Below are 14,789 nucleotides of genomic sequence, written 5' to 3' on the forward strand. Positions count from 1 at the left end.
AAATGGTAAGAATTCCTCCTTTTTTACCGCAGCGTAGTATTCCATTGTGCAGATGTACCCAGGTTTTTGTTTTTTTATTGTCTAAAGTTTTACATATGTCTTCTTTTTCCCCAACTGATACCCCCCCCCCCCCCCCCCCAGCCATTCCCACCCTGGCAAGCCCCCATTGCCCCAGTGCCTGTGTCAATTGAATATGCTAATATGCATGCATACAAGTCCTTTGGCTGCTCTCTATCCCTCCCCCGCTCCCCATAGTGGCATAGTATTTTTGCAAAAGAATACCTATAGATCTTTCCTCTATGTGATGTATTGATATTTTATTTTTTAAAAATATATTTTATTGATTTCAGAGAGGAAGAGGGAAAGAAAGAAGGAGAAACATCAGTGATGAGAGAGAATAATTGATCAGCTGCCTCCTGCATGCCCTACACTGGGGATCGAGCCCACAAGCTGGGCATGTGCCCTGGCCAGGAATCGAACCGTGACCTCCTGTTTCATAGGTCGACACTCAACCATTGAGCCACGCCTGTCAGGCTGTACTGATATTTTCTATTTTGTTCTGTATTATTCTACTCCACTTTGTTTCATTTTGAGAAATGTTAGATAGTGACTTGCTAAATTGATTTTTTAAACCCCATTAGTAGATTGTATTACACAATTGAAAAAACATTGCTTTAAAAGCATTGGTTCTTAAAATTCTGGTATGCCTAAAATTACCTGGGATGCATATTTAAAATGCAGATTTCTGAGCATCACTCTACCTCTAGAGAAATAGAATTTAAAAAATATTTTTTTATTGATTTGAGAGAGAAACATTGATTTGTTGTTGCACTTATTTATGCACTCATTGGTTAATTCTTGTAAGTGCCTGAACCTGCAACCTTGGTATAACGGGATGATGTGCTAAACAACTGAGCTACCCGCCAGGGCAAGATATGATTTTAAACAAGTGCTTCAGGTGATTCTGATGCAAGGTGATTTGGGGTCCTGAAGACTCACGTGTAGAGAAACTACTCTCTTACAGACTTCGGAGCCTGGCTGTGCAAAGCTTCAGATCACTCACTGCTCAGAGATGGTATCATCTGAATCCAGACAGAGAATCTTCCCGTTCAAAAATGACCCAAATTATCCATGCTCACCCCTATATCTCGATATCCTTGATAGTCTTTTTTTAAAATATTTGTTATGGTCCTTGTGAAGGCAGAGAAGGAGTTAACTGAGGACACAGAACTGAAGGGTCATTTTACAAAGTGGCTGGGGTGTGGCCCAGCCCTCCAGTAGATGCCCAGAGCCAGTCCCAAATTAGAATGGGGTGGGATCAAGCCTGCTTTTCTCATTTACTTGCCTTTCATGTGTAACCACAGGCTTTGTGTCAACATGCTTTCCGGTTAGGCACCAGCAGTTTTGCTCCCTCTGAGTTCATAGACCCTTGGTGTTCCTGTTATGTGTTGTCTTAGAATAGCTCTGTGCTCTGAGCATTGTCCATTAACTCTTTCAGCACCAGGGCTTTATAGATGCTAAGGGCTCTTTGTTGAAATTGAGCTACAACCACAGTGAAGTAAGAAAATGATTGCTGGTCAGGAGACCTGGGTTCTTGTCTTGCTACCCTACTATCTGTGTGAATTTAGGCTCCCTAAGCCTCAATTTTCTCACTTAGAAAATGAAAAGTTTGGCCCACCTGGTGTGATTCAGTGGTTGAGTGTTGACCTATGAACCAGGAGGTCATACTTCCGGTCAGGGCTCAAACCCCAGTGGAGGGTGTGCAAGAGGCAGCTGATCAATAATTCTCTCTCATCATTGATATTTCTAGCTCTCTCTCCTTCACCTTTCCTCTCTGGAATCAATACAAAAAATCTATCTATATAAAAGCCAAGCTACCAGAACCACCGGTCACTATGACGCGTACTGTGCCAGCCAACTGGCTCGATCGGGCCACATTTGGCCCCCCCAGCTGGCCCCACCCCTGATTGCCTCCCCCCATTTGGGTGGGGCCAGCCAGCCAACCTCCTGTGTCCCCTCCCTGCCACTGGCCCCGCCCGATCAGCCCCCATCAGGACAGGCAGCCTGACCCCACCCGTGCACGAATTCATGCACCAGGCCTCTAGTAAAGAAATAATAAAATGACAAATTTGGTCTAGACCAGGGGTGGGCAAACTTTTTGACTTGAGGGCCACAATGGGTTCTTAAACTGGACTGGAGGGCCGGAACAAAAGCATGGATGGAGTGTTTGTGTGAACTAATATAAATTCAAAGTAAAGGAGCGGAGGGGAGAGCAAGAGAACCGGATAGAACAGCCAGATCCGGCCCGCGGGCCGTAGTTTGCCCACAGCTGGTCTAGACTCTAAATAATCTTAAAATTAAAGTCCATGCTGCCCTGACCAGTTTGGCTCAGTGGATAGAGCATCGCCTGCGGACTGAAGGGTCCCAGGTTCCATTCCTGTCAAGGGCATGTACTTTGGTTGCGGGCACATCCCCAGTAGGGGGTGTGCAGGAGGCAGCTGATCAATGTTTCTCTCTCATCGATGTTTCTAACTCTCTATCCCTCTCCCTTCCTCTCTGTAAAAAATCAATAAAATATATTAAAAAAAAAATTAAAGTCCATGCTAACCCTGCTGGCTCCGAAATTCTGTGATTCTATTTTTTGTTCCTTCTGGCTTTTCCTTTTGTACTTTAAAAGTCTTCTCTTTACAGCCTGTCCTAGGTTGGGCACAGGAGATTCACTGAGTTTGGTAATTTCCAGAGAACCAGATAAGTTAAAATCAATATTTAGTGCACTGCTGAAGTATGAAATGTATAAAGCAAGTTGATTACAAACTTGAGTAATAAGGCCTGGGAATTTGGGGACATGTTTGTCTTTTTAGCCATTACTCTAACCACTTTTCTTTTTCTTTCTTTCTTTCTTTCTTTTTTTTTTTTTTTTTTTGGTGGGTGTAAATACATTGTGTGGACTGTCAAGTAATAATAATGGTTATAACAATAATAAGTGATGGCGATACTGATTTGTAAGTGTAGGACCCTTTAGTGTTTATGAAGTGTTTCTTTATGGTCATCACTTTGGTTGATTTCGTCTTCATAGTATCCATATGAGTTAGGCATGGAAGGTATGCGGTCTTCATTTATCATTTTAAGCACATGAGGAAGTACCGAGGCCCAGAGTGCATCTGTGATTTATCCAAGATCACTTGGCTAGTAAGTGGCAAAACTAAGACTAGACTGTAGGTCGTATGCCTGGTTCAGGATGCTTTTCACAGAGGACTACCTTGCTGGGGTGGGTGCCATCATTCATCCAGATTCCTTACCGACCTGTAGAACTCAGTAACCTATCGACCTGGGCATCTCTTACTCTAACTCCTTAACATTTTGCCAGAAAAGCATCAGAGTGGTTAATAATATCCTCTAATTTAGAACACATAAACCAATGAGTGTACAAATCCAGTCACTCAACGGCCACCCAGATACGTTCTGCAACAGTTGATTGGGCAAGATTGATGGAGGCTGAAGATATTAACTATTCATTAAATGAATTGTCTTACTGTGCTCAACACTTACAGGATTTCTGTGGTTATGGCATCTGTCATTAGTCAATGCTGATTAAGTTCCCACCCATTCTTGGTGATAGATGTTCATTGAATATTCCAAAATATACCCTGTCCTCAAGAGACTCCCTTCTAGTAAGGCAAGATAAATATCAAAGTGACACATGAGAAATGATAATGCAGTGGATCTGGTGACTATTTAGACTTCATCCCTTTTAGCTTTATAATTTCACAGAATCAAGTTATATTACTTTATTTTTTTCTCATTGTTATCATGAACCATGTAAGGAAACTCATTGTACCGTTAACAGGTATAATCAGGAGGGGGTGGTCTGAATCTTAGGGATCTCCTCTCTTCCAAAGTGGCTTATTCGTACTTGGCATGCTCAAGTACCATTCGACAGGCAGGAGGAGTGGCTGGCTATAGATCAAACTACTCAGCTTGTGCCTCGTGCCAGGGAGCTGCCTGCTCCCAAGGTAGTGGTTACTGCTTTGAAAATAAGTGTGTGAATTTCTGAGTGACGTCATTTCAGATTGGCATAGACAGGTATTTATGTCTCTAGCAAGAACTATCAGGGCTGAGCCAGATTGGCTATCAGTCATCTTTCAAGATTTCATTTCAAAATTAAAAAAAATTTACCAACACATCTATGTGTATTTTTTTCTCTGTATATTTGTCATGTGCTGTAATTATTTATGGGGTTTCTGATGACATCTTAATTAACTAGAGAAGAAGAAACTGAACATGTAATTTTAGAGTTGTTCATAGGTTATTCTGTGGAGTATATGGGTCTAACTGTTAATGTAAATGGTTACAAATCATTTTAAACTGAGAAACATATAGGATGTCCCCCAAAAATGTATACACACTTTGAATAATTATTAATTCCAATGGGTTAAGTCTGAAAAGAAAGAAACATCAATTGAGCTATCAAAAAATATATTTGTGTACATTTTTCTAGGACACCCTATATATTACTTTTCATCTTGTTATCAATCCTACCTTTGTTACATCTTTTGCTCATGCTATAATGTTTTCTTTTAATTAAGTGAATTAGTTAACTGAGACCTTTTGATATGATCACAGCCTACTTTGAGGGGTGTTTGGGGGGAAGATTTAATAAATAACTAAATTTCTAGGCCCTTAGTTCTATAGATCATATAGGGGTAGAGTGCATAGTGCTTGTTCTCTAGCATTTAGATTGTACCCAGAGTACACAAGGAGTTAATTAGCCATTTTGTTGGTATCTCCCTGTAGCTCTGAGAATGCTAGTGGTAAGACATGGTTGTAAACAAAGGGAAGGTTCCAGGTTGGCAGAAGTCATAGAGAGGGCTGCTAGGCCGGCAGATCTTCTAAGTCAGCCACATCAGGGTTTCACAGTGGGCCATTCGAGCTCGTGTACAACACAAGCATCAAGACCCCAGGATAAGATGTATGTTGTAGCTGACAGGTAGTCTAGAGGCAGAAAAGTCATGTCTCGGATCCAGGAGATCTGCAAACATGAGAGAAGCAGGTCAAAAACAAGAATGTTGTTCCTTTTATCCCTAGTGCCCAGAACAGTGCCAGGTACATAGATCTCAAGTGATTTGAAGAACCTCCAATCTTCTCTCCCTGCCATGAACCTGGGGTGGGGTGGGGGTGTTTGAAGGGAAGACAAAGTCCCTTATCTGACATAAATTGATGGAGACATTTCTGGTTAGGGTGTACAGTGGTTCAGATTTGGGAACCACTCCCATTCCCTACCTAACCAAGAGGAATCTTGGTCCTGCCATCATTCAGGAAATGTCAGACACAGTGCTGACATTATTAAAATGTCAAACACGGTGTTGCTCCAGTTCTTAACTTCAAAGCAGATTCCTAAGCTCCCAGCTCTTGGGCATGCCATTATCCCAAGGGTGTGTCTGGATTCCCCGGAACTAACCCAGAGCCACAAGAATTCCATTTCCATATAGCTCTTCCCCCAAATCTGATTATAGGGGACAACTTAGACTATTTTGAGTAAGGTGGGTACACCACTGCTTGAATCCTTTCTAATCATCTGTCCAAGCTACTGAATACAATTTGTGGTATTAACTTGTCCCTGAAAACTTGAAAGCTCATTTCTCCATACATAGAATATACATTTTTGCCTTTAGCCCTTTTATTGTTCCGTCTTAGAATTCTGATCTCATTGCTGGCAAAGCAGAAGCCTGAGCTGTGATAAGCCCAGAGACGTATGCTTGCCTGCTCCCTGCCCGCCCGCCCGCCTGTCTTTGAAAGATGCCTTTAGGCTGCTTATGTACTACTGGGTCACACAACCAAGCAGCTACCATTACAGGAAGAATCTTTTTCAAGTCAGTTTCCACCTTGGAGACACCTCCCCCCCTCTTTTTTTAACACCTTCCCCAGAAAATCCAATCCATCCTCTGGCTTATCTGGGTCAGCAAGGGTCTGATTTTATGCATGGCACTGTCGAACCATAAATCCGCTGCGGCTTTGCCTCTCTATCCAGCCCGTCTGCTTCTGTCAGCATCAGCAAAATGCATAATAGAGAAAATAAGCCAGAAAGGCTAATAACACTCATCTGAATAAAATAATCTCTTAGGCTGCATCACTTCACTTCATTTTAATCAAGGTGCCAGGAAGGAATTTAGGTTTACAAATCCAGCCTGGACCTTGTCACTAGTTCCCTGTCCAACCATCACTAAATGATCGCTTTTATTATGTATATACCTTCTTCTTATCCTCATTATGGTTGGATGCTCAAGAACATATGCTGAATGGTGTCTTTAGCTCACTTTTATTTTATCTATCATCACATATATATGTCTGTTTTTTAAAGTGAGAAGCGATATTCTTAGATGTAGTATTTGCCATCTCTGTATACAGACCAGCAGTTTTGAAAGGAATTCTGAGAAAGGGGGCTCAGCAGAAGTTGCTGAAGCACCCGGTACTGGCTCCCTGGGCTCCCTCTGGCTCCTTCCTATGGGCCTCAGCTCACAGTCCCTGTGCGGAATGCAGGGCTGAGCAGTTCCACCTCAGGGGAAGGACAGTGGAAGATTAGATGCTGCTCTCCCATTCGTATCTCCCTCACGTCTTCCCAGAGACCACAGCTGCTTGGTTAATTGCCTGTTGCTGCTGTCTTATCCCGAACATTATTTGCCGAGGGCTGTTCGTTTTCAGCAGCACTCTTGGCCTTGGCCCAGGGCCGGGTGAGGAGCATGTTGGAAGCTGATGAAAGCTGAGTCCTAGTTTGTTTGGAAATAAAAATAATAATATTTTTTTCACATTTGTATAGTGTTTTACTGTTGATGTAATTCTTTTGCATCCACCATCTCATTTGAGCCACGCAACAGACCTGTAAGGTGGGCAAGTCAGACAGAACTGTTGGCCCAAAAGGAAACATTCTTCACTAGAGCAATACAGAAGCTCAAGCCACTCAGTGATGCCAAGCTTGTGTCACACAGCCCATCTGCAGAGCTATGAACATAGCAATTATTAATTAAATGGCACCTTAGGCCAGCAGAGCTTCCGGGGTTTTACAGTCCTGCTTTGAAGATCTTCAGGGAGCTAGATGTACACAGATAGGGATGTGTCCATTTTATAGATGAAACTGAACAGAGGGAAGCACAAAAAAAGCAAGTGTAATACAAGCCAACTTGGACGTTTATGGAGGTCTTCCCCCTAGATATTTGAGAGAAATCCCTTTGAGCATTTGTTGCCAAGTGTGTTGAACATCCATGAATAATCTAAGTTGAAGAGAAAAACTGAGTTAATGAATTTGAAGCTAATGACTGAGCTGTGCAGGTTTATTTCTTTCAGTGCATGCATAGTCGGCTTGTGACTTTCTGGCCTCCTTTGTTTGGACTCCAGAGTCATCTCCTCTCAAGTACAGTATGATGCTTTTTTGATCTTCCTCCTAAAATTTTTTTTAAGTAAGAAAAACACTTCTGGATATTTTGTCTGCTTTTTAGGGATTAGTGTTTGAGGAGGTTTGCAGCTGTTCAGCACATTCCTAAGGGATGTAGACCTTTTTCTTTAAATGCCCAAGTATTACACAACCTAAGACTCTGGGGGCGGGGAAAAGTAAAGAAACTGTACAAACAAATGATAGATGGAAAAGATATAAAGGCAAATTTCAATCTCCTAACCAAACGAAGTTCCCCTGGCTCCAGCAGCCCCAAATAAAATAAGGCTGCAAAGCTGCTAAAGCAGGAAACCACTCTAGCAGAACCTTAATAGGCTCCCCATGAAATCACGTCTCGGTGCCTCGCTTATTTTCCAGCCTGAAGTGTGTTTCATCTTTGTTCGTGTTGGCTGGGAAAATTGTCTCTACAGTGTATTTGTGTTTCTTCTACAGCATGCCTTTCCCCTCTCCTGCCCCACCACCTTCCCAAAATAAATAAATGAATTAATTAAAACACCTCAGTTGAAGAGGAATCTAGTCTGAAAAAGCATACAAACTCAAAAGAACCAAATACATTATATGAGAAACTGCAATATTAGTAAAAGAGATGGGAACCCCTAAAAGAAAACAGTATCTAATACTCTTTTTTAAAGCCACAGGTTCCTTTTTAAAAATAAAAATCTTCCATAAACCCCATGTATGCAACAGATTTACTAGTGTAAATCTACTTTTAAATCTAAAGCACTTATTACAGAGTCAATCAGTGAACACATGAGACTGTGTTTGTGAACCCAAAATATTGATTGACATTGGGATTATGAATCAGAGTTGCAGTTTTATGTCAGTTTCAGCATCCAAGTTATTTCTGGTTCTGATTTGGGTTGCCCAATATCAAGAAACTATTGATTCACACAAATGAGTTGTTTGAAATAGTTTTAAATTGATTTAAGTGCTTGAAATGTATATTTTTGTTTTAATTAATATTATCTACTAGCTATTCTCACTCACCTTCATAAATATTAACTGGATAATCCCCCAAAATGTATAAGAAACATTGCAATTGATAATGAGATAGGATGATAATGAGCATGACTATTCTCACTACCCAACCGTGGTCTATAGCATGGGCTTCTGAGCCTTCTATGGCATGTAGTTAAACTTGATCACTATGTATGAAGTCATATGCTCACCCAAACAGTTTTACTGAAGGAGGGACACAGGCTGTAATTGAAAACTATTAGTACAGAGCAACATCCATTCTGACCAATAGCACATTTCTCAGAAGTTCAGTTACATGCATTGATTCTTTTTTCCCAAGTTTGTATAGAATGAAGTTCACCTGGCAGCCCATGAGACACTGTGATGATACCTACTGCAGGGAAACTGAAGCCAGAGTAGGTTTGGCGTGATTATTTGTCAATAGTTACCTCATAACAGAATTGGGAAAGCCCTTCTAAGTTGGATTCCATACTCTACAAATCATAGGTGCCTGGCACCCTCCAGCCCTGAATGGAGGCAGTGCTGACTAAGTCAAACCATACTCAAGCCATTTTCTTTGCTCTGAGAGTTGGACTGGAGGGAGGGGTAAGGCGAATAAACAGAAAATGATTCTTTGTCATGATTAAGCAGATTCTTTTTGCAATTATAAGGCTTTGTTTTTAATTTCAGAATTGCCACTTTTTAGCTATGTGACTTTGACCAAGATATTTAACCTTTATTAATCCAACTTTCCTCTTATGCTGAATGCAGTAAATAACACCCATTTCATCAGGTTGTTGTGGGGTTCAAATTATATAACATCAGCCATGGGGCCCAGCTATGTACTAAATACATAATAAGCCCTTGATAAATAGGACCGCAAGCAACCCCTACTTTCTGTTTTTCTCCTTAAAGAGATCCATCTTGCAGATGCAGAACTTTCTGTTGCTTAAATTAGTGCTGTAAACTGAGTAGAAAATAATTCTTTCAGATCACAATGCTTTCATTAGAAACGAGCATCTAGGTTTGGCACTATACTGTTCTACTCAGGCTGTAGAAGTTGTAGGAATACATGTGTTCTGGGAATGATTGTTCTCTAGGGTGTATGGGACATGAGATAATGGCTCAATCAGTGAAACCAAAGCATCCTTAGATGTGTTCGATGGAACTGAAGAGTTTTTAGTGACTTTTTCATGGCAGCTGCTTCTAATGTTGTATTCATGGAATACTGCAATAGGTAAGTGTGTGGGTGTTTAGTCTGTATTGCTCTAATGATTTTGTCTCTAGACAAAATCTCTTAAATTTTTGTCTCTAACCCTAGATGCATACCAGATGACTTAGTGGCCAAGGGAATGACCTTGGCATGAGACAGCCTAGAGCTTTTTCTAGTCAAACAACACAGAATTGTGGTTCTAGTCCCTGACTTCATCTTACTAGCTGTATGATTCCTTCTTACTAGCTATGGATAAGTTTTCTACTCAGTAAAATGGAGATAATGGTAGTGTTTGTTTTTTGGTTTGTTCGTTTTTTTTACAATGAAATGATGGAGCTTAGATGAAATAATGCACATAAAACAGTCTCCCAAGTTCCTAGAATGTAGTAGATGTTCAACAGATAATCTTGCTTCTCCTCCTCCTTCTCTTCTTTCCTCTTCCTTCCCTCTCCTTATCATTATCCTCATTTTCTCCCTTGAGTTGTTAGAAAAAGAGAACACTAGAGGTTCAGAGTGCAGGAAAAATAACGTTATTTCTGGCTTGGCTTTGATCACTGTGATTTTGTGATGTGGACTGTAGTCACAGATGTTGGTCCTGGTTGCTTACTAACAGTGATTTTTTTTTTCTCTTGCTGTTTCTCTGCAGGAAGGATCAGAATGTTCTCTCTCCAGTCAACTGTTGGAATCTCCTCTTAAACCAGGTGAAGCGGGAGAGCAGGGACCACACCACCCTGAGTGACATCTACCTGAATAACATCATTCCTCGATTTGTTCAAGTCAGTGAGGACTCAGGAAGACTCTTTAAAAAGGTATGTAGCTATTTCTAGTCATAAGATACTTGGGTGGAGCAATGGCACAGTTTTGTAAATAAGAGAAAGAATATCTATTGTCCCACGTATTAGACTTAAAATTGGTCATTTCATATCATATACTCATGGAGGCAGAATATTAAATTGACACTCTTTTCTTTCTTTCTGAGCTGAATTAATAGTAGGTCCAGGAAAGTAACAATTTGCCAGGTATAACCCCAGGATTGGCAGCATAATTCATAATCTGCATGTGTTAATTATGTTTAGTCGATTTCCATATGTGATTTGTGAAGCTGTTAAGATTCAGGGACCTTTTGTGTCACTTCATGTTTTGTTTTTTTCTAGTCCATTTAGCAAATTCATATATTTATGTTTTTGGTTTAGTTCTCTTTCTAAGTTCTTATCTTGTCCAAGGGGAACTTATGAATTTGGTTATTCTTATCAGAACATATCTTTTAAGTTCTGAATGTTTTATGAAGCTCATTTGTTTGTCATAATACCTTGGGTATAAGTTTAAAAAAAAAAAATGACCAAGGAAAGACTCAAAAATAATTGTGATAATCTTAAGAAATTTATGGAAAATTCACCTTACCTGTCAATAGTGGAACTATCCTCTTGGAAAGCCAGAAACTTCTTTTCTTAGCTATTTCAACCTGAACTCTCAATAGAGTCATTTATTCATGAATTTTGCTAACAAATGGTGGCAAAGGCCCCAAACATTGTACCAGTACATGATATACCATGTCTAACACTGAGGTCTGAGATCCACAGAAGATATTTCAGAAAGCAGATAATCTTATCACAAGTTATAGGTGTAAAGAATCTATATAGGGCTATTGTATTTGTTTTTTGTATATGGAATTCATTGGTTTCCAGTTGACAAAATTCAGTGTTAAAATTTGAGGCTGGAAGAGAAAGGATTTCAGTCGACAGGACTGTGGTCAGCTATAGCTCTTGGTTTTCCAATTTTTGTTGTTGTTGTTAATCCTCCAACAGAGATATATTTTTTCCATTGATTTTTAGAGAAGGTGAAAGAGAAGGAAGGAGGGGGAGAGGTAGAGAGAGAGAAACATCGATGTGAGAGAGATACAACAAGTGGTTGCCTCCCGCACATATTCCAACCAGGGCCAGGGATTGAACCTGCAACCCAGGTATGAGCCCTTGACCAGGAATTGAACCCGAGACCCTTCAGCGTATGGCCCGAAGCTCTGATCACTGAGCAACACTGGCCAGGGCCGTTTTCCAATTCTTAACATTAGGAAGTTTTCCATATCTCAATAGGACTGGTATTAGAACCTAATTTCTCCTGTTTATAACAGCATGAAAAAATAAATTATTTAGAATCTTCCAACTACATAGTTGTATCTGTGAAGGGGCTTTCCCTGTGTCTTAGAGACAGTATATTAAGGGTATAATCATTTGACAGTGAAAAGAGGGGAGAGAAAGATAACTTCCTTCAGATCTCACTGGCTATATTTGGTGGCCTGGCTGTGCTGTGTTTGGGGTTATGCTTCATTTAGGGGCAAGGATACTTTTCACCATCTACTATAGCTTTTAGCATCTGCTGTAGCTTGTTTGTTATTATTTGAATTATTCTGCAACAAATTGGTGATGTGTATATATGACTAAAATGAATGACTATCTATAATAATAAAAGCGTAATATGCTAATTAGACCAGACAGCCTAACGACCTTCTGGATGAAGCCACAGCTGCAGGGGCCGAGGCAGAGGCAGTTAGGGGTGATCAGACAGGCATGCAGAGTGGTTAGGGGCGATCAGGCAGGCAGGCAGGTGAGCCATTAGGAGCCAGCGGTCCCAGATTGCGAGAGGGTGCAGGCTGGGCTAAGGGGACCCTTCTCCCCTCCCTCCATGCACAAATTTCGTGCACCAGGCCTCTAGTAGTTAATAATACTGTATTGAATACTGGAAATAACTTAAGAGAGTAGATTTCAGGTGCTCTTTTCACACACACACAAACGTAACTTAACTATGTGAGGAGATATGTTAATTAGCCTGATTATAGAAATTACTAGAGGCCCAGCACGCGAAATAGCGCGGGACTCAGACCTGCTGTGCCACCACGGGACCCCAGTCCCACCACGCCCTGAGACCCATCAATGTACCTCCTGGTGACTGGTCGTTTGGTCGTTACAGGGTTATGGCCACTGGTCTTTTATAATATAGATTTTTATCCTATATAATAAAACCCTAATATGCAAATAGACCAAATGGCGGAATGACCTGTTGCTATGATGTGCACTGACCACCAGCAGGTAGATGCTCTGATCGGTAGGTTAGCTTGCTGCTGGATCGGGACTGGGCAAGATAGGCCGGACACTCCGTGGAGCCAATCTCCCACAGCCCCTCCCAGGCCTCTAAAATATTTCTTCTAATTAATTTCCTTTCAATGTGCATGAATCCATGCACTGGGCCTCTAGTATGTATAAAATCATTGTTATACACCTTTAATAGATACAATTTTTATTATAAAAATTTAAAACTTATTTAGGTGGAACCTTGATAGTAATCAGATACTACTTCGGCTCTTCCTTATGCCCTGGACAGCCACTTAAACTATCTTGAGAAGGAAAGGGTGTGACTGATAGTTTTCTCCTCTGTTTGCTGTGTTCATCTGAGAAAAAAATTTTGTGAGAGATGCTTAGTTATCTAGATGTCACCTAATCTCTCAGCTCCCTTTTCTCCCAGCTTTAGAAGTTTAGGGGACCCCACAGCTGCCCCATCCCCACACCCCCACGGGCCATGCTGCCTTGCACTAGAGCCCTCTAGTCTCAGGAATTCGCTTGTTACTTTTACTGTGTAAATAAAGCTTCCCGGTTTAATATAAAAAAAAAAAAGAAGAAGAAGAAGTTTAGGGGAGAACCAAGCTAAGAGTCTTGCAGCCCCTCCAGATCTCAGAGATGTTTATGTTGAAGGCAGCCAGTTACCAAAACCATGAATGTCCCTGGTTCCTCAGGTGCCCTTCACATTTTAATAAAGTCCTAACTGCATAGCATGTATACAAGACACTTGCCCTTTAGTAGGAAAATCCACTTGTGAATAATATTCCTAGCAATGGTCTCTGAGTTCATCTACTTAAGCCGGGCATTTCTCTGCTGGGGGTATAAGAAAGAATTTCTAATTACTCACATTTTATTGCATTATCTATATATTACATTTCATTGAAGAAATTACACATTTAGGCTTATAGCTAAATGTATTTTTATAAACAATGTATTTGGTAACTAGCTCCCAGATCAAGAAACAGGGTATTTCAGTACCCTAGAAGCTCTGCACGCCTCCCCCATGCTTTCTTCTAGTCATTAAGGAGTTAGGAGGAGTCAAGTCCCAAAACCCAAGGATAACAATTGTCCTAACATTGAATAGCAGAGATTCATTTTGATTGATTTCATACTTTATATAAATAGATCCATACAGAGTATATCTTTTCTGTCTGGTTTCTCTCATTCAATCTTTGTTTATGAGGTTTAGTCATATAGTTGTTTATAGTTGCAGATCATAGAGATCTTGATAAATTTTTATCAATTAAGTCATAGATTAATTTGCCCTGGCCTGTGTGGCTCAGTTGATTGGGCATTGTCCCGTGCACCCAAAGGTTGCCAAATCTATTCAGGTCAGGGTATATGCCCACATTGTGGGCTCAATCCCCTATAGGGGTGTGTAGGAAGCAGCTGATGATGTTCCGCTCTCACATTGATGTTTCTCTCTCTCTCCCTCTCCCTTCATTTCTCTCTATAAATCAATAAAAATATGTATACATTTTTAAACATAGATTAATTCTGTTTTGGCTGGGTGTGAGCCTCTCTGCTTTCTAGTAATGGACACAGAAGCCTTCTCTCCCCATACCTTGATTTTTTCATCTCTTTTGGTTAGAGTATGTTGCACATGAAAAATTAGAATCCCACTGCTTAAGACACAGTAATCAGGTAAGAGAGCTAAAGAATGTCCCTGGCCTCCCTGTCAGCTATGTGAAGCTTCCAAGGTGTGGCTGTGCTCTCATCTCAGAACAGAGGCCTTTTCCAAGTATTCTTTTCCCTCAGGCCCAGCTCTGCTAGTAACTCTGACACCTTGGCTGATTACTTCTCCTTTCTGCACCTCAGTTCCCTGAAGTTGTGTTGTTTATTTTAAAAGAGTTAGGCTGTGTGATCTCCATGCTGCTTTTGAAGTCTAACATACTGTAATTCTAGGATGACGAGGGTATTCTACTGGGGGCTTTCCTCCAGTTGTTGGTGACCTTTGTTAAATTGTGATAGGTAAGTTGCAGTCCCTGAGATAAGGACAAACGAGTAGATGTGGGTATGGAGGGGGCTAGCTTAAGCAATGGAAGACTACATTTCTTGAGTCTAC

The 14,789-nt window shown here is 40.8% G+C and overlaps 1 protein-coding gene across 6 annotated transcripts in view; it reads left to right on the top strand.

Annotated features, from left to right (window-relative positions):
• The window catches only part of SRGAP2 (SLIT-ROBO Rho GTPase activating protein 2), a 239,334-nt gene that overhangs the window by 118,224 nt on the left and 106,321 nt on the right, over positions 1-14,789 (top strand). For all 6 annotated transcript variants that reach the window (XM_080648555.1, XM_080648556.1, XM_080648560.1 and 3 more), the window contains exon 4: positions 10,261-10,423. In XM_080648555.1, coding sequence (XP_080504681.1) covers positions 10,261-10,423 — 163 coding nt within the window. The remainder of the gene's footprint in view (positions 1-10,260; positions 10,424-14,789) is intronic.

This window comes from Plecotus auritus (genome assembly GCF_963455305.1).
Source record: "Plecotus auritus genome assembly, chromosome: 12".
NCBI classification, from domain to species: Eukaryota; Metazoa; Chordata; class Mammalia; order Chiroptera; family Vespertilionidae; genus Plecotus; species Plecotus auritus.